Raw genomic sequence first — 19,961 nt, forward strand, 5'->3', positions numbered from 1 at the left:
TTGAATAGATAATATAGTCACACAGTTCAAAAGCAACCAAAGGACATAGACTGAAAAGCTTCCACCTTCTTCCCCTTGCCTCTAAGTTCTCTCCCCCTGAGAATTGTGTTAGCAGTTGTCCACGAGCAGATGTATAGATGTCTGCCCACCTTTTAAAAGGATAACATACCGCATACACTGTGCAGCACCTTGCTTTTGCTCTCGATGGTATGTCGTGCAGGTACCGATCAAAAGCATGACAGAGTTTGGCCTGGTGGGAGAGGACTCAGGTCAAGATAGGGCTGGGATCTTTAGGGCATTTTTCCAGCAGAGGGAATGATGTGTGCAGAGGTGAGAGTGTGTGATAACACACCTGGTGCCTTTGGGAAATGGCGATTCATGTGGTGTGGCTGGGAGGCGGAGAGGGGCTGTGGATGCGTCAGTAGCCTGTGGTTACCAGCAGCCGTGGGTTTGCAGGCTGGCCGTGCCTCTTACTAGCCTGATGGTCCTCGGCTGTTTCTTAACTCTCTGAGCCTCAGTTTCCTCATGTGTCAAGTGGGCAATAAAAAGAGTATCTGCTTCCTAAAGTTATGGTAAGGATTTGGTGAGGTGATGCAGAGAAAGCACTAAGATGAATTATTTTTGGTAAGCTTACAGTTACAACTCATCTGGAGAGGCCAGCAAGGACAAAGCCCCATTAACTGGGCAGGGACCCTTGGAGATGGACAGCCTGGATTTATTTGAGGCTGTCAGTAGTAGGAGAGACAGGGCCCGTTTTTGCTGTGGCTTTGGCAGGGGCAGGCATGAGGAGGCAACTGGGGCTTCTGGGCTGGAGGTGACAGTGGTCTGGATGGGGTCAGGTTGAGTGCCACAGAGTGAGTCGCCTCACGGGTCTGGCTGGGAGGACAGGGCATGGACACAGCTAAGGTCTCCCTTCCTGGGGAGGATGGAGCCCTCCCTTGCTTCATCCCCCAGGAGTGTAGGAATCTGGAGTGACTATAGTGAAGGAGGAAAGGAGAGAGTGGTAGGAAATGAGATGAGAGAGGTAAGAGGGACCCAGATCATAGAGGGCCTGGTAGCATTTACTCTGTGTGCTACACGGTAGGAAACAATTCATATCATGTCACTCACCCTGGCTTAAAATCCTTCCCTGCTCCCCGTTGCCCTCAACCTAAAGCTCAGACTCCTCACCTTGATCTGCAGCCTCTCTGGCCTCCTCCATTTACCACTTGGAGTGGCACGAATTGCCTACAGTCTCCCAGGTGCCTCCTGCCCCATGTGTTTGCACTCCCTGTTGCCTCTGGTGAAACCGCCATTCCTTGTTCTTCATTCTTCCCAGTAAACCCTTTTATTTTTAAAAAAAATTTTTTTCTATTTCTTTCCTTATTTAATTAATTAATTTATTTTGGCTGTGTTGGGTCTTTGTTGCTGCGCGCGGGCTTTCTCTAGTTGTGGCGAGCGGGGGCTACTCTTCGTTGCAGTGCGAGGGCTTCTCATTGCGGTGGCTCCTCTTGTTGCGGAGCACGGGCTTCAGTAGTTGTGGCGCATGGGCTCAGTAGTTTTGGCTTGTGGGCTCTAGAGCACAGGCTCTGTAGTTGTGGCGCACGGGCTTAGTTGCTCCGCGGCATGTGGGATCTTCCCAGACCAGGGCTCGGACCCGTGTCCCCTGCATTGGCGGGCGGATTCGTAACCAGTGCGCCATCAGGGAAGCCCCCTCTTTGTATCCTTCAAAACCCAGCTCAGCGGCCACTCTCTGACATACCTGCCCACTGAGCCCCTTCTGTCGCTGGCACACAGTCTCTTGCTGTCTCATTTCTGTCCCCCTGAATGCTAACCAGGTCTGACTGTATCTGTCCCCAGATTCCCACAGAGGTCCTGCATGGGCCTGGTGCTCAGGAAGCACTGGCCAAACAGAACTTTCCACTGCACAACAGCTGAGTGCTGCCTGTGGTTTTGAGTTTGGCTGTTGGCTCTGTGGCTGTCACATTTTTCCTCAGACCTGATGTTCCAAGAGGGGTAGCGGACCATGGGCCAGCCCAGTGCAGCCCAAATAGTGCTTGGAGAAGAGATGGAGCTGTGATACTGCAGAGTTCTGGGTTTGGGGAGCCTGAGGAGGGCTGGCATGTGGAAGGGAAAGAGGCAGGAGAAGCCCAGCTCCTTTCCCCCGCCCCCCAGCACAGATGGTGTTTGCTACAGTCCCACTCTGGATCCATACCACTGAGGGCCCGGGCATCTGCTACGCCATTCCCTCCACCGCCTTCTAGGCCTCTTTTCCCAGCCAGTCCTCAAACTCATCACACTGTTATGTGAATGATGGATGGGAGCCTTCTTAGCTAAAGACAGCTCCCAAATGATTCTTAACCTACGTGCATAGCAGCAACACCTTTGCAGATTGGTCCTGATGCAGGGGCAGCCTGACTAGCCAACACTCCCCACTCTGCTGTATGAGTAAACCACGGGTGCGTATGAACAGTAACTGAAGATTCTGGGCATTTAGTGTATGCTGCCTGGTGTGTGGGTGCTGTATGTGTGTATGTGTGTGGGAGACCAGTGTACTGGGCCCCTGGGCATGAGCCACCCCTGTTTGAGTGTGGATGCATACAGGTCCAGTGTGTACAAGCCACGTGTACATGAATGTGTGTGGAGTTTGTGTGTGTACAGCCCAGGTGCGTGTAGGCCATGTGTGTGAGTGCACACAGAGTGTGTCCCAGCTCCAACTACGTGGCCCAGGTGTGTATCCAAGCCATGTACAGCCTGATGCATGCTGGTGCCCTCTCCTGATACCCCTGCCTGCCTGCATCAGCCAGCTTCTCTGGCCTGTGCTTGGCTCATAGGACAGTGGTGGGGCCCGGCGATCCGTGATAGGGGATGGCCCTCAACTGCTCACCCACTACTATGACGATGCCAGGACCATGTACGAGGTGTTCCGCCGTGGACTTAGCATCTCAGGTGAGAGGGGCCATGGGGGTGTGGAAGGGCTGTGGCAGGGGTTGAGCAGGTACAAGGGTGTGGGTGAGCAAGCATGGTTCCAGGGGTATGGCAGGTGAGTCGTGCCCAGGTTCAGATGAGAGAAGCCATTCTTGGCCCTCCTGCCACCCAGTCAGACGAGTAGCTAGCTGCATTATGAGGCCCAAGGGCTGACCTCAGCTTTATTACAGCCCTGAGAACTGCTGACCTTAAGCGGTCTCTTTGCTCATATTCTATATCTCCTATTTGCAGCCCCTCGTGAGCCTTGAACTCGCAGGCTACTGGCTGGCATGGTTCTGAACCTGAGCCTCCGAGATGTCTGGGTGACCCATGGCGTGGGGTGAAGGGAGTTGTCACAGAGAGGCAAACTGCCACCTCTGGCCAGTGGCCCCCAGGTCTCCATGTCTTCTTGGGGCTGCATCACACAGGTCATTGTGGGAACTACCGCTGTGTCAGTTCCCATTCCTGGGCCTTCCTGATCTCCCTGGGGAGATGCCATGCTTGTGCACTTTAGGCCTTCTTGGACTTCAGCAGGTTAGACAGACAGCTGGGGAGCAGTTCATTTGGCCCATGGACCGCCTCCCAGGATGGGATATTGATCCAGGTGTCTGATGGGCAGGTTCAGTGACTCCCACACCCTGCCCTCCTCCCTGGCACAAGGCATGCTTATCTCTATGTAGGGAATGGACCCTGTCTTGGCTTCAGGAATCCCAAGAAGCCTTATCAGTGGCTGTCCTACCAGGAGGTGAGTAATAGAAGACAGGCCCCACCCTGTCCACCCACACAGACCTGGCACTTGGGTGGGGGGGCTTGTGGGCACCCTGGAGGCTCTCAGAGAGTCACTTTTTTCCTTGCCTGGACTGTCTGCCAAACTCCAGGCAGCAGCCTCTCAGGACTTCCAGCATCACTGAGTAGGGAGTTGGGGAGCTCCATCAGACCTTAGAAATCCCACCTGGGGATCTCCCTTCCCTGCTGCAGAGTCCTTGCTTTCCCATCACTGCCCCATGTTTGTGTGCAGGTGGCCGACAGGGCTGAATTTCTAGGGTCTGGACTTCTCCAGCACAATTGTAAACCGTGTACAGATCAGTTTATCGGCATTTTTGCACAAAATCGACCAGAGGTGAGCACCTGCCTTAACTGGTTTTAGAGGCATCAGTGGAACACAAGCTTGGGTACCGTAGAACATCCCTGCTCCCGCTGTCTGTAGGGCCTGGGACAAGAGGAAAACTGGAGACTGTTGGTCCATGCCATCCCCCACTCCCTTGGCTCTGTCCCTCATCAGGGCTGGACATTCCAGCCAAGTTCTATCCACACCCTACCTAGCTGTCCAAACAGTGGCTCCCTGAGCCATGGGGGAAGAAGGATCTGGGGAAGAAGGCCATGCAAACCCCGGAGGTGGGCCTGGGGTTATTTTGAGTCCCGTAATTCCCTGGGGCAAGCAAGTCTAGAAGAACGTGGGGGAGCAGGCCCAACGGGTCAGCTTTATGGATCCCTTGCCTTGTGCGGAGCGCTCTCGGCACAGGACCCCGATCAGGGAGCCCCGTGCCTAAGGCCTGAGGGCAGTGCAGCCCTGCTGTCTGCTCTGTGCTCCCCCCCTTCCCCCCAACCTGTGTGTCTCCACAGTGGATCATCGCGGAGCTTGCCTGCTACACATACTCTATGGTGGTGGTCCCGCTCTATGACACCCTGGGCCCAGGGGCAATCCGCTACATCATCGACACAGGTGAGCCCAGCCGCCCACTCCTGCCCCGGCAGCCAGCCCCACCTCCTCCTCCCAGCCCTTTTCAGCTTCTGCTGATTGTTTGACACTAGTAAGTACTTTGCTTCCGCTCTCAGAGAACGCTGGGGGCTTCCACTTTGGCCCTTGAGTTGGCTTCCTGAGTCCAGCTGTCCCCAGTTGGACTTCACCCAAAGGCTCCTTCCACAGGGTAGGGCTGCCAAGAAGGAGACTCTGTACCAGCCTCCACGTAGGGCTGCCAACCCTCTGAGTTCACTTCAGCTTGAGGAAGATGCTGTGGGGTGGTAAATATCTCAAACAGACCAGGGACGATGGGGGCTGAGCCTGAAGAAAAAGAATGCTTGGAATCTACCCCGGGAGACTCCCTGGTCTTCTGCCCTTGGCTCCATCCAGGCTCTGTGCACTTTCCTCTGGACACAATACATGTCCCACATGGCCTGTCGTATGTATTTATTTACACACAAGCTTATCATGTGGCACACACAGCCCATGGTTCCACTGCCTGGCATGTGCTGCCCACGGTCACAGCCTGTGCCCGCACAGCCTGACTCTCCTTGGTGGTCCCTGCAGCCGACATCAGCACTGTGATCGTGGATAAACCTCAGAAAGCCGTGGTTCTGCTGGAGCACGTGGAGAGGAAGGAGACACTGGGGCTCAAGCTGATCATCCTCATGGAACCATTTGAGGAAGCTTTGAAAGACAGAGGGCAAGACTGCGGGGTGGTCGTTAAGTCCATGCAGGCTGTGGAGGTGAGGGTCTGCTTCTGGGCTGTTTCCTGGCCACAGCTGGTTGGCCACTGAGCCAGAGCTGCCGGTTATCTGCCCATCTTATGCCCTAGGATGGGTGTCTTGGGCCATTAGGGTGTGTCAGGGTTCAAACAGGGCAGGCTTCCCAAGGGCTGGTGGTGGGTAGTGGGGTTGGTACCCACAGGCATCCTCTTTGAGATGGGCTCAGTTATTTGGCCCAGTTAGTGACACAGGCACCAACAGGTAGATGGTGGTGCCAGCCTGCCCCAGAGCTATCCCCACAGCCTCCGGAGCCTCCTCATTTCCAGCTAACAGCCAGCCTGTCTGAGCCTGAGGACTGTAGTAAACCTGAGGTCCAGGAGTCTTGGAGAGGTTCTTGCAGTTGTGTCCCAGACCCCCAGCAGCCAGCAGAACCAATTTTCCTTTGCATGGCCTCCACAGAGACATTAGGCTGGTGGCAGCTTATGGCCTGCTGGAGTGACCCAGAACATCCTCCGGGGCCTCAGGCCTTTTGCTCAGTAGCAGCTGACCCCCACTGTGCCCTCCTGGATCTGTGGGCCCTCCATTTCTCCTCCTGTCTCCCTTTCTGCTCTTAAATGTACCCACAAAGCCATGGAGGGCCTGTGCCCCTCCATGGCTTTAGGGGCCATGCCTGAGCTGGCAGCCCCCGTCTGCCCCTCCAGCCCTGACCACTTAGTTGCAAGCCCGGGTCACCTAGCCAGTGTGTCTTGAGCATGCGTCTAGACGTACCGTGGGCCCCTCAGGCTGTCTCCCCCTTGTGCATGTGCACAGTGCTTAGCCTCTTCCTGGGCCCCAGGCCGCTGTCTGGGATGCATGGGTGGCCAAGGCCTGGATGTGTATCTGAGGAGAGACCGCTGAGGTGGTGTCTCTGCACGGGCCACATCTGGGCAGGGAGTCTGGGACTCTGGGCTTGCCGTGGGAACAGGGCATACTGTGCAGAGTTTATTTTGATTGATTAGAACTCTCGAGCATTTAAAAACAGTGTTTTCCTCTTCCAGGACTGTGGCCAGCGGAATCACCACGTTCCTGTGGTAAGCTCATCTGCCAGCAGGTTTTGACTGAGCACTATGGTGTCCAGGGCATGTCCTCACAGACTCCCTCGCTGTGCACAAGGCTCAGTAGAGGAGCCAGAGTAGCAGCTCTGTGTTAATAAGCAACTCAGGAAATGTCCCCTTGGGGCACCCAGGACGACCTGGAACGGGAGTCAGACATTGGGAGGGAGATAAAAGGGCCACCAATCCTGGACACCCTTGGGTCTCCAGTAACTTTTTCTTTGGGAGGTCTTATGTTTTCCCTTTCGATGTAGCAGTCTCTCCCGAGGATGGGATGGACAGGAGCAGCAACAGACTCGGAAGTGGACCCCTTGTAACATCTGCTGTCTTTGTTCATCTTTGCTCTCTGAACTTTTCTGTGTGTCGGCCCCTAGTGATCCTCCCTGGGCTCGAGTCACCAGGGAGGGTCACAGCCCCTGGGAGGGTCTTGTAGGGGCTGTGAGCTTTCTAACCAGGCCTCTTGCCTCCAGCTCCCTCTGCAGCTCAGCTCTTCCCGCTCTCACCAGCCTGTGAGCTTTCTCACACACAGGCCTCAGCAAGTCAATCCCTGCTTCCCAGGGCCCTTCACCATGAGTAGCCCCTGGCGTGTCCCCACCTCTACACACTGTGCCCCAGCCTTAGAGACCTGCTCTCTGGCCCCGCAGCATGCTGTCTCTTGTGCCTCTGACAGTGCCCAGGCTGGTTCCTCTCCCAGAATGCCCACCGTCACCTCATCTGGAGAGATCTTGCTTGTCCTTCAGTCTCAACTCATGTCACCTCCTCCGGGAAGCCATCCTCTACATGCAAGTGGTCATGGTGGGCTCCTCCTGGTGACCCCAGGACTATGTGCACAGTGCCAGGGCAAGGGCCTGATGCAGAGCAATCTTAGTGACAGAGTGGGCAGCTCAGTTCTTGGGTTACATTTTCCGTTCCCAAGCCTAAACCCGGACACTTGGGAGAAAGTGGGAAGGAAGGAGGAAGTGGGTCACATTCCCTAGAACGGTGAGATCTTTGATAGAGGCCTAAGTATGGCCACTGCAACCCAATCCCATTAGAATTCAGCTCAGCCTCAAGTAGGCGAGGCAGCAGGAGCAGATGTGAGGTTGGTGGGACAGATCGACGTCCATGTCCGGTTAGGTTTCCTTGGTTTTTCTTCCTCTTTCCTGGGGACTTGCCTGCTCACCTTTCCAATGACAGCATGCAGGGCCGTGCACATGTGCCGACACATGCCTGCACCCTCACACAGTGCACACACGGGGGTGTGCTCAGAGGGGCTGGCTGGTGGAGGAGCCCAGGCTGGGCACACTGGGTCTCTTTAACACACTCCTCTTCTCACCTCTGCAGCCCCCGAAACCCAGTGACCTCTCCATTGTGTGTTTCACAAGCGGCACGACAGGTAAGCAGAGGCTCCTAGCCCACCAGCCAGGGCCACCTGCACCCTTCCCTGGCAGCTTTGGCAGAGTGACTGAGACGTCTCCGGCACCCTCTGTGGGATGGGCTGAGCCTTGTCCTGTGCCTGGCTCCAGACACTGGGTCCTTCCTGCTGCTCCCAGTGGCCAATGCGAGGCAACGTGGGGCAGCTGGAAGTGAATGGATGGTGTGGACTGGGGGTGTCTGGGGTGGGGTGGGTGCTACAGACTTCCTGGAGCTGGGGCCAGAGGTGGGCTGGGCAGCCGGGTCACGTCATTACTCTGAGGAGGGGCTCTCACTCCTCTGCTTTCCTGCCCCTGCCTGGACTTTGTGTCAGGGACTGGGGAAGGAGTGTGGGATTTGGTGTCTGAGAGCCTGGTTTTAAGTCCCACCTCCACCACTTGCTGGGGGACCACGAGCCGGTCCCTTAACCCCCCTGCCACCACTGTCCCCAGTTTCTTTCTTTCTTTCTTTCTTTCTTTTTTTAATATTTATTTATTTGGCTGTGCCAGATCTTAGTTGCGGCACACGGGATCTTCAGTTGCAGCATGGGGGATCTTGTTCCCTGACCAGGGATAGAACCCGGGCCCCCATGCATTGGAGCATGGAGTCTTAACTGCTGGACCACCAGGGAAGTCCCTGTCCCCAGTTTCTTACCTGGGTGGTTAAAGGTGCCAAGTTGGAGGTGGGAAAGTGTGTGAAAGGGCAGTGCAGATGATCTGGGGCAAGATCATCTGCACAGATGATCTATGCCGTGGGCAAGGCTGTCAGGGAGAGAAAATGATGCAGTCCATGCCCAGTGCTGACAGAGGAACACGTGCATCAGTGTCAGTGCGAACAGCCAAGGAAGGCTTCCTAGGGGAGGCAGAACGCACCTGAGGACCACGGCTACAGGCACAGTACTTTGTAGCCTGCAGTGGCCCGTTCACCCTATCACTGTGTCACTGGGGCCTCAGCACGACCTGTGAGGCAGGTGGGGTGGAGACTATCCAAGGGGGCACCAACAGCAATTGGAGGCAGAGGCTTGTGCCCTGTTCTCCCATTTCACAGCCCAGTGCTCTCCCCACTGCTGCCTCTTCATCTCATCTGATGACTCGGGAAGTCACTTGCCCTTGGCCTGAAGGGGCAAGAAGGTTCCAGCCTGTTTTCCAGACCTAGGGCTGGCCTACCTTGATGATAGCTCTTGATGGGCAGTGACCTGGAGTTCCCCACGCCTTCCACAGATGGAGCCTCCAAGGCAGTTGGCAGATCCTTGACCAGCCCCGCAGGCAGGATAATCCTTGTGGGTAGATCACGATAAACATGATGTTATTGAATCAGAGTGGGTTTTTGCCATTAACTCAAGTGGGTCTGAGAATTTCCACCTGACTGCTAAACCCTGTCAGGAGAGAAATAACACAGCCTTTGCTTTCCAGGAGCTGACATCCAGAGCCAGCCCAGAATTCAAAAATGCCCTTCAGGTTTTTGTTGCTTTTTGTCAAGAGTTTCACAATGTGAAATTTTGGTGACATGTCCCTCCACCCTGGGTTTGGGGGCAGGTCACTACTGCGGCCTTTAGCTTTGGACCCTTGCTGTTCAAGAGTGCCCCCTGGCTTTTTTTTTTTTTTAAACATCTTTATTGGAGTATAATTGCTTTACAATGGTGTGTTAGTTTCTGCTTTATAACAAAGTGAATCAGCTATACATATACATATATCCCCATATCTCTTCCCTCCTGCGTCTCCCTCCCTCCCACCCTCCCTATCCCACCCATCTAGGGGGTCACAAAGCACCGAGCTGACCTCCCTGTGCTATGCGGCTGCTTCCCACTAGCTATCTATTTTACGTTTGGTAGTGTATATATGTCCATGCCACTCTCTCACTTTGTCACAGCTTACCCTTTCCCCTCCCCATATCCTCAAGTCCATTCTCTAGTAGGTCTGTGACTTTATTCCCGTCTTACCCCTAGGTTCTTCATGACCTTTTTTTTTTTTTTTAGATTCCATATATATGTGTTAGCATACGGTATTTGTCTATCTCTTTCTGACTTACTTCACTCTGTATGACAGACTCTAGGTCTATCCACCTCACTCCAAATAACTCAATTTCGTTTCTTTTTATGGCTGAGTAATATTCCATTGTATATAGATGCCACATCTTCTGAGTCAGTTAGTCACAGCTGCTGCCCCTGGATCTGGAAAAGAACTTGATTATGCAGAAATGTGTTGTTGCCTAGCTGCAGAGGGCAGGCCTCATGTCCAGTGCTTTTTCAGACCATGGAGTCTCAATTGGAAGCTGAGCCATCCTGCCCAGGCGCTCTGTGGTGGAAGCAGAATGTATTGAGGCTAGAAAACAGGTTGTGATTCGGTGCCCAAACCTCTCACTCCAGTGGTGTGGCTGGTGCCGGGGCAGAGCTGGGGGAGTGAGCAGGCCTCTTACCTGACGTTACCCTGCTTGGCTGCACGTGTGGATTTCCTTGGCATTAGCCTAAGCCTGTGCTGTGCCTCTGGTAGCCATCCTCTTGTCCAGCACATCACAGCTGTGGATACAGCTTCCCTTCCGTGATAAGTGTCCTGGCCTCAGCTTCATCAAGAGCCACATCGTTCTTTCAATGAGGAAAGATGGAAAATATGATCTGAATCTGACATTTGAATCATGATTCTGGTGGGATCATTCTGGGAAGATTTTTCTCTTGATGTGTGATGGAAACATCTGTGGAAATTCCCAGAATAGGCCAGTGCTTTGGAGCCACTAGCTAGGCCAAGAAGGCCCTGGAGGAGGTGAGAGCTTGGGGTTTGTCTGTACTCAGGGATGGCTAATGGGTGGGTGTGTGGTTGGTTGTTCGTTTCAGAATAACCATCAGCTGGACTGAAATCAAGCTGCCCTCTCCAAATAAAAGATAATTTGTGGGTATAACGTAGCCCAGTCTGGGGACTTGGGCCCCATGAATGACAGTTCAGATGTATCTTTATGCGTTCATGTGCTACCCTCCCTTCCTAGAGAAGAAAATACAGTGGTCTTTTATTTTATTATTTATTTATTATTTATTTACTTATTTTATATATTTTTGGCTGCATTGGGTCTTAGTTGAGGCATGCGGGATCTTCACTGAGGCATGCGGGATCTTTCATTGTGGTGCGCAGTCTCCTCTTTAGTTGTGGCATGCGGGTTTTCTCTTCTCTAGTTGTGGCGCACAGGCTCCAGGGCACGTGGGCTTAGTTGCCCTGCGGCATGTGGGATTGAACCCACGTCCCCTGCATTGTAAGGCAGATTCTTTACTGCTGGACCACCAGGGAAGTCCCTACAGTGGTCTTTTAAAACATATCCTTCTTAGTCTATGGGTTTTTAGCATTCTTTTTCTAATTTATGTAGGTTCATTCATTCAGCTCATTTATTGAGCATCCACTATGCATCAGACCTAGTGTTGGAGGCTGAGGACACAGGGATGGACAAGACACGACCCTGCCCTCATGAGCACACAGCTCATGTCATGAGGCAGTTCACTGCCTCGAGGGTCTGCATCCCAGGGTACATGGAGTGCTAGGCCACCCAGAGGTCAGGACAGCGGGACAGAAAGGATTTCAAATCTAAGCAGAGTCTTGAAGGATTGGCAGCTGGAGGAGAAGAGGAGGAAGGGCATTCTCAGCAAAGGGAACAGCATGTGCAGAGGACCAGCGGCAAGAAAGAAAATGTTTCTTTGAGGGAGAGTCGACTGAGGAAAAGAGAGGTCTGGTTGCAGGCCCTGGGAATCCTGACAGGAGAGGAATGATGGGGGTAAGAGTTCCAAATAAAGGCTGAGCAGGAGCAGCCAGAGAGGCTAGGGCAGAATAGAACCTGTCAGCATTGTCGATGGCTAAGCTGTACCCATAGGATGCTGCCACAAAAACACCTGCTGGTGCTCCTGAGACAGGGGAGGTTGGAAGCAGAAACTGATTATGGTGGACTGAGGAGTGGATGGGAGGTAAGGATGTCAACTCAGCAAGTGTGGACAATTCTTTTTTTTTTTTTTTTTTTTTTTTGGCGATACGCGGTCCTCTCACTGTTGTGGCCTCTCCCGTTGCGGAGCACGGGCTCTGGACGTGCAGGCTCAGCGGCCATGGCTCATGGGCCCAGCCGCTCCGCGGCACGTGGGATCTTCCCAGACCGGGGCACAAACCCGCGTCCCCTGCATCAGCAGGCAGACTCTCAACCACTGCACCACCAGGGAAGCCTGACAATTCTTTTAAGAAGCTTGGCTGTGTCACCAAAAGGCATGCTCCATAATGTTCCCAGCAACACGATTTGAAAAGTCAAAGTCTGGAAACAACTCAAATGACCCTTCAGCAATAGAATGGTATATCTACAAATAGAAAATTATATACCTTAATGTTGAGCAAAAGAAAAAAGGCACAAAATATTGTATGATTTTTTTTTATAACAAAGTGAATCAGTTATACATATACATATGTTCCCATATCTTTTCCCTCTTGCGTCTCCCTCCCTCCCACCCTCCCTATCCTACCTGTGGTCACAAAGCACCGAGCTGATCTCCCTGTGCTATACAGCTGCTTCCCACTAGCTATCGGTTTTACATTTGGTAGTGTATATATGTCCATGCCACTCTCTCACTTTGTCCCAGCTTACCCTTACCCTTCCCCGTGTCCTCAAGTCCATTCTCTAGTAGGTCTGTGTCTTTTTTCCTGTGCTGCCGCTAGGTTCTTCATGACCTATTTTTTTTTTTTTTTTTAGATTCCATATATATGTGTTAGCATACGGTATTTGTCTTTCTCTTTAGGACTTACTTTACTCTGTTTGACAGACTCTAGGTCCATCCACCTCACTCCAAATAACTCAATTTTGTTTCTTTTTATGGCTGGGTAATATTCCATTGTATGTATGTGCCACATCTTCTTTATCCATTCATCTGTCGATGGACACTTAATGTTGCTTCCATGTCCTGGTTACTGTAAATAGTGCTTCAGTGAACATTGTGGTACATGACTCTTTTTGAATTATGGTTTGCTCAGGGTATATGCCCAGGAGTGGGATTGATGGGTCATATGGTAGTGCTATTTTTAGTTTTTTAAGGAACCTCCATACTCTTCTCCATAGTGGCTGTATCAATTTATGTTCCCACCAACAGTGCAAGAGGGTTCCCTTTTCTCCACACCCTCTCTAGCATTTATTGTTTGTAGGTTTCTTGATGATGGCCATTCTGACTGGTGTGAGGTGATAGCTCATTGTAGTTTTGATTTGCATTTTTCTAATGATTAATGATGTTGAGCACTCTTTCATATGTTTGTTGGCATTCTGTATATCTTCTTTGGAGAAATGTCTATTTAGGTCTCCTGCCTATTTTTGGATTGGGTTGTTTGTTTTTTTGATATTGAGCTGCGTGCACTGCTTGTGAATTTTGGAGATTAATCCTTTGTCCGTTGCTTCATTTGCAAATATTTTCTCCCATTCTGAGAATTGTCTTTTTGTCTTGTTTATGGTGTCCTTTGCTGTGCAAAAGCTTTGAAGTTTCATTAGGTCCCATTTGTGTATTTTTGTTTTGATTTCCATTTCTCTGGGAGGTGGGTCAAAAAGGATCTTGCTGTGATGTATGTCATAGAGTGTTCTGCCTATGTTTTCCTCTAAGAGTTTGATAGTGTCTGGCCTTACATTTAGGTCTTTATTCCATTTGGAGTTTATTTTTGTGTATGGTGTTAGGGAGAGTTCTAGTTTCATTCTTTTACATGTAGCTGTCCAGTTTTCCCAGCACCACTTGTTGAAGAGGCTGTCTTTTCTCCACTGTGTATTCTTGCCTCCTTTATCAAAGATAAGGTGACCATATGTGCGTGGGTTTATCTCTGGGCTTTCTATCCTGTTCCATTGATCTATATTTCTGTTTTTGTGCCAGTACCATACTGTCTTGATTACTGTAGCTTTGTAGTATAGTCTGAAGTCAGGGAGCCTGACTCCTCCAGCTCTGTTTTTCTTTCTTCAAGATTGCGTTGGCTATTTGGGGTCTTTTGTGTTTCCATACAAATTGTGAAATTCTTTGTTCTAGTTCTGTGAAAATGCCAGTGGTAGTTTGATAGGGATTGCATTGAATCTGTAGATTGCTTTGGGTAGTATAGTCATTTTCACAATGTTGATTCTTCCAATCCAAGTACATGGTATATCTCTCCATCTATTTGTATCATCTAATTTTTTCCTCAGTGTCTTATAGTTTTCTGCATACAGGTCCTTTTTCTCCTTAGGTAGGTTTATTCCTAGGTATTTTATTCTTTTTGTTGCAGTGGTAAATGGGAGTGTTCCTTAGTTTCAGTTTCAGATTTTTTGTTGTTAGTGTAGATGAATGCAAGACATCTCTGTGCATTAATTTTGTATCCTGCTCCTTTACCACATTCATTGATTAGCTCTAGTAGTTTTCTAGTAGCGTCTTTAGGATTCTCTATGTATAGTATCATGTCATCTGCAAACAGTGACAGCTTTACTTCTTTTCTGATTTGTGTTCCTTTTATTTCTTTTTCTTTTCTGATTGCTGTGGCTAAACCTTCCAAAACTATGTTGAATAATAGTGGTGAGAGTGGGCAGCCTTGTCTTGTTCCTGATCTTAGTGGACATGGTTTCAGTTTTTCACCATTGAGGATGATGTTGACCATGGGTTTGTCATATATGGCCTTTATTATGTTGAGGTAGGTTCCCTCTATGCCTACTTTCTGGAGGGTTTTTATCGTAAGTGGATGTTGAATTTTGTCGAAAGATTTTTCTGCATCTATTGAGAGGATCATATGGTTTTTATTCTTCAATTTGTTAATATGGGGTATCACATTGATTGATTTGCATATATTGAAGAATCTTTGAATTTCTGGGATAAACCCCACTTGATCATGGTGTATGATCCTTTTAATGTGCTGTTGGATTCTGTTTCCTAGTATTTTGTTGAGGATTTTTGCATCTATGTTCATCAGTGATACTGGCCTGTAGTTTTCTTTCTTTGTGACATTTTTTAAAAAATTAATTTATATATTTTTTATTTTTGGCTGCATTGGGTCTTTGTTGCTGTGTGCAGGCTTTTTCTAGTTGCGGCAAGTGGGGGCTACTCTTCGCTGCAGTGCACGGGCTTCTCATTGTGGTGGCTTCTCTTGCTGTGAGGCACGGGATCTAGGTGCCCAGGCTTCAGTAGTTGTGGCACACAGGCTTAGGTTCTCCATGGCATGTGGGATCTTCCGGGACCAGAACTTGAACCCGTGTCTCCTGCATTAGCAGGCGGATTCTTAACCACTGTGCCACCAGGGAAGCCCCCCTTTGTGACATCTTTGCCTGGTTTTGGTATCAGGGTGACGGTGGCCTCGTAGAATGAGTTTGGGAGTGTTCCTCCCTCTGCTATATTTTGGAAGAGTTTAAGAAGGATAGGTGTTAGCTCTTCTCTAAATGTTTGATAGAATTTGCTTATGAGGCCATCTGGTCCTGGGCTTTTGTTTGTTGGAAGACTTTTAATCACAGTTTCAATTTCTGTGCTTGTGATTGGTCTGTTTATATTTTCTAGTTTTCCTGGTTCAGTCTTGGAAGGTTGTGCTTTTCTAAGAATTTGCCCATTTCTTCCAGGTTGTCCATTTTATTGGCATAGAGTTACTCGTAGTAATCTCTCCTGATCCTTTGTAGTTTTGTAGTGTCAGTTGTTACTTCTCCTTTTTCATTTCTAATTCTATGATTTGAGTCTTCTCCCTTTTCTTCTTGGTGAGTGTGGCTAATGGTTTATCAATTTAGTTTATCTTCTCAAAGAACCAGCATTTAGTTTTATTGATCTTTGCTATTGTTTCCTTCAAGATTCCTTTTTAACACACCATTCCCACCACCACCTATTGTTCCTTCTGCAGACTCCATATCCAGTTTCTGGGATTTATTGTTTTTTTTGCAGCCACGGCCTTCTTCACCTTTCTTTTTGGGACCCCTCCCTCCCAACCCCCCAGCCCGGGAACATGATTGGGCTTTTGAAGCAATCTCATTAGTGGCTGAGTTAGCTTGGGTTTCAGATTGGAGATGGGAGAAAGGACCCCTCATTTCTCCCCTTTTGATGGGCTATAGCACTCAGCATAGCTCTCTCGCCAAAGAAATCCTTCTCACAAATTCTTCCTCATTCATTCATATTCTCTCTCCCCCACCCCCACCCCTTTCTTATGGAGGTGAAATTCATATAGCATAAAATTAACCATTTTAAAGTGAAAAATTCAGTGGCATTGACTATAATACTCTCTTAACCTCAACTCAGCCCTTTTTTTAACCTCTTTCTGGGTGAGGGTTGCAAAGTTAACATTTTGGTTTATTTGATATTTCTTGGGTAAATTCTGCACATGGTCTAGCCCCTCACTTTTGGAGTTTCACAGCTGTTGTATCTTCTGCCTCAGTGGAAACTTCTAATTTAATGTCTTTTGTACATGGCTGTGTCCTTAGACCTTATAGAGCCCTATGAGGTGGGTGTCATTGTCCCTATTTTATAGGTTAGGAAACTGAGAGAGGAAAAATGACTTGCCAGTGTTACACTGCCAAGGAGGGGCAAGGCCAGGATTTGAGCCTGCTCAGGTCTGTCCAGCAGCAGTGGCAGTGCTGTATCCACGTTGACATGAAATGGTGGCCAACAGCCTCCCTCCACAGCCTGCTGTGCCTCTGTCCCCACCTGGTCTCTGTCCTCTGAGCCATCCTAGCAGCCCTGGGCTTCCTCATGAGCAGCAGTGAAAGGTCGTGTCAAGACAAAGCAAGAATATCCATGTCCCATCTCTGCCAGTGAGCAGGCAGGAGGGCTGCCCCAGCAGTCTGGACCTCCGGCCTGGCCTGAGCTGGGGCCTTTCCAGGTGCTGGATGCAGCGAGGAAGTCCTCTGCCAGCACAATTGACTGCTGGATTCTGGACACTAGAACTGCTCAGGCCCAGAGAGTGGCATAGTTTACTGGGTATATGTATAAGGAGACTGGAGGCCAAGAGCCTGTGCTCCTTGAGGAAGGCAGAAGGGAAGGTGCAGGCCAACCCATCAGTCCTGAGGCACTCCTTGAGGCGCTTGAGGTGACTCCAAGCTGTGTCACCTGCCTTCTGGTCTCAAGCACCTGGGAGCCTCAAGATGGGCTTCAAGTGTCTACAGAATGAAGGTCCCTGACCCAGCATTCATCTGCCTGGGACTCTGAAGGCGGCTGTGGACGAAGGCCAGAGGTTTGCGTGGACAGCTCTGGGTGTCTGGGACTGGTGACTCCGGTGCTGTTCTCAAGGAGTGGCCCTTGAGCTTCCCACTAATTCTCCTTCTTGCTCTCTCCTTTCAGGGAACCCAAAAGGTGCGATGCTCACCCATGGGAACGTGGTGGCTGATTTCTCAGGCTTTCTGAAAGTGACAGAGGTGAATAAAGTAGACTCACCAATGCAGGTGTCTCTCAAGGACACCCTCGAGCCTCAGAGGTTTTTTGGGTTTTCTTTTTTTTTCCCTGATACAATCTGGGCTGCCTTTCACAGGCAGGAGTTTCTGTTCTCATTAGAGCAACCTCACATTCACAGATACTTTTAACCCCAAACACTGAAATGATCCATACCTGGTAAATATTCAGTTGATTTCTGAGAGTGCTCAGATCCCAGAAAGAAAAACGTGGAAACCTGTTTTTCATTTTTAACTTCAAATATTAAGATACCTGTGGTTTTACGTATACCTTTATTTAAAAGTAATCCTTAATAACTTGTTTTTCCAAGTAGGTCAGGGTTTAATTCAGTCATTTTGTGTTTAAGGACTACTAGAGTCTGAGAAACAATGGCAACTGCTAATTTATAAAACTGTACTTAAAAAAGGTAAATCTAAAATCACAAAAGCTTGATAACTTGGCCTGACAAAAACATGTTAGCACTTTTTAACCGGCTAAGAAAGAAGGACCTTTTTCCACAAGTGGTGAGTATCTGAATGTCCTACACTTTCCTAAAGGAGAAAGGAATGTACCTTTTCCTGTATAAATTAAGCTTTTTCTCTACTGTGGAGAAAATCGCTATCCACATTTATGCCAGATGGCATTATGGAGCATATGCCCATTTGTTATATATTTTGGTGGAAAACTGTGAGACACTGTTGGTAGCTGAGCCCAGACCAGGAGCCATGAGCAAGGTCCCCTGGGCTTGTCCAAACTCGTCCAAAAGCCAGCCCAGGAGACTGAAGACCTCTGTAAAAGGGCGGAGGGCAGGGAACTCAGCCAAGGAGAGCTCATCCCTGAATGGGGCCCCCTGGCCAGGTCAGCCCCTGTCCCTGAGGTCAGACCCATCCTGGAGAGTGGGGTCCCTCTTGGCCATCCGCTTTAAGGCCATGTTCCCAGGCTGTAGCTTATGAGGCCTGGTTCCACCCACCACACCTCTGTCCGGGGCACGTACCCCGGCCCCAGTAGGCATAGACCTAGGGTTCTCTTGGCCCCTTTCTCTCGAAGGAGGACCAGAAAGTGCCAACAGGCTGAGACCCTCTGAATCGCTGTCCGGGTGGCCCAGGAAAGCTGGTGAAGTGGGGCCTGAGGCAGATCCTGCAGCTGTGGGGAGGGAGAGGCGTGCCGGTCTGGCGCGAAGACTGAACGAGGTGCAGGCCCTCCCAGAGGAGACTTCCCTGCGGAGCTCGACTCTGCTGGTTTATGTGTGCTTCAGTTGGCTCTTTGCTTCTGCAGATAACCTAGACCCACTGGCGCTTCTACCTAACACTCCGCTTCCTACACTGCCCTGTCTCTCTGTCTCTCTCTCTTTTCTTTCTGCGCCTCCCATCTTCCTCTCTCTCCTCTCTCTCTCACTTTTCTCTCGCTGTCATCTCACCTCTCTCTCTGTCCCCCCTTCCCCACTGCCCTTCCCCTCTTCATGTTTGCCCCTCCAGGTCATTTTCTCTTTATTGTTTTATGACTCTCTTGTCGTCTTCCTGTCAGTGTTTCTTTCCTTTCTGTCTCCCATGCCCGGCACCTGCAGAAAGTGATCTTTCCGAGACAGGACGATGTGCTCATCTCCTTCCTGCCTCTGGCTCACATGTTTGAGAGAGTCATCCAGGTAAGACGCCCGCCTGACTGACCGGGCCTTGCCTGGGCTCCTTCTGTTTTCTTACAGAGTCAGTGGGCTCCCACTTGTGCGGATGTGCACATTTCCTATTTGCCTTTAGCACACATGTTTGAGCGAATGGTGCAGGTAAGGCCCTGGCTTCAGGGAGGCACAGTCTGAGCCCAGAACCCAGAACCCTAGCAGGGTGTCACACTTGTCACTGGCAGCTTGAAGTAGAACTAAACTGGCCTGTCCTCGGAAGGTGCCACAGGGGTCAGAGGGATCAGAGGACCTTGGACCCCCTGATCTGTCCCTCCTGTGAGTACTGCTCCAGGGAGGACCCAGGCCTGCTTGTCTTGCTGTGGACACACCTTGGCTGAGAAAGGCCCCAGCTGCTCAGAGAGCATTGCAGCTCTGCAGAAGTGCTTTACCATTCAAGCTCTGTACAGTATGGCTCCATTTATGGCCCAAACACCTATATTCTGTAACTTTCATCACTCACTAAACTCCTAAAAAAGGAAACAAGACAGTGAAGTTGAAAGGGGAGTCAAACTATCATGGCCCCTCAGGCTGTGGATGGGACTGGTGTTATGGTTGGACCTGGGACAGGCCTTGTGGGGACACAGAGAGAATGGAGGAGTCCTCCTGAGGTTGTGGGGACAAAGAATTATCCGTGTGTGTCACTTAAGGGACCAGCCTGTGCATAAACTATCTCCTAAGCCTCTCCCGTTTTGCCTTGGGGGAGGTCTGGTGCACTAGGGCGTGCTTTCAAGCTTTCCAGACCTGGATTCGCATGCCAGCAATTACCGTGAACTAGTTTTGGGACTCTAGGCAAATCCCTTTCTTTACCTCTGTGACCTTTGCATTCCTCATCTGTAAAACAGAGATTAGAAATTCTGTTTCCCGTATAGAATAGCTCTGAGCATGACAGAAAGGAGCCCCTGGCATACTCTTAGTCCCATTAGCAACCAGCCAGGCTCTGCCTTGGCCTCCCACCGCCAACATTAGCAGCACCTCCAGTACTTGTGGGCACTGCATACCCTTCCAGAGTTGCCGAGGTATCCCTGGGGAAGACCACAGGCGCTCTGAGACCTGG

The 19,961-nt window shown here is 50.4% G+C and overlaps 1 protein-coding gene across 2 annotated transcripts in view; it reads left to right on the plus strand.

The window, feature by feature from the left end:
- ACSL6 (acyl-CoA synthetase long chain family member 6) overlaps positions 1-19,961 on the plus strand; it is a 93,462-nt gene that overhangs the window by 48,494 nt on the left and 25,007 nt on the right. Inside the window, exons 7-15 of one of the 2 annotated variants that reach the window (XM_027098222.1) lie at positions 2,814-2,928; positions 3,627-3,691; positions 3,965-4,066; positions 4,570-4,669; positions 5,255-5,433; positions 6,450-6,482; positions 7,827-7,878; positions 17,149-17,222; positions 18,800-18,877. In XM_027098222.1, coding sequence (XP_026954023.1) covers positions 2,814-2,928; positions 3,627-3,691; positions 3,965-4,066; positions 4,570-4,669; positions 5,255-5,433; positions 6,450-6,482; positions 7,827-7,878; positions 17,149-17,222; positions 18,800-18,877 — 798 coding nt within the window. The remainder of the gene's footprint in view (positions 1-2,813; positions 2,929-3,626; positions 3,692-3,964; positions 4,067-4,569; positions 4,670-5,254; positions 5,434-6,449; positions 6,483-7,826; positions 7,879-17,148; positions 17,223-18,799; positions 18,878-19,961) is intronic. The other variant, XM_027098214.1, reaches the window with a different exon arrangement.

Source organism: Aethalodelphis obliquidens, unplaced genomic scaffold (assembly GCF_003676395.1).
Source record: "Aethalodelphis obliquidens isolate GAN/ISIS:26980383/991018 unplaced genomic scaffold, ASM367639v1 scaffold4, whole genome shotgun sequence".
Taxonomy (NCBI): domain Eukaryota; kingdom Metazoa; phylum Chordata; class Mammalia; order Artiodactyla; family Delphinidae; genus Aethalodelphis; species Aethalodelphis obliquidens.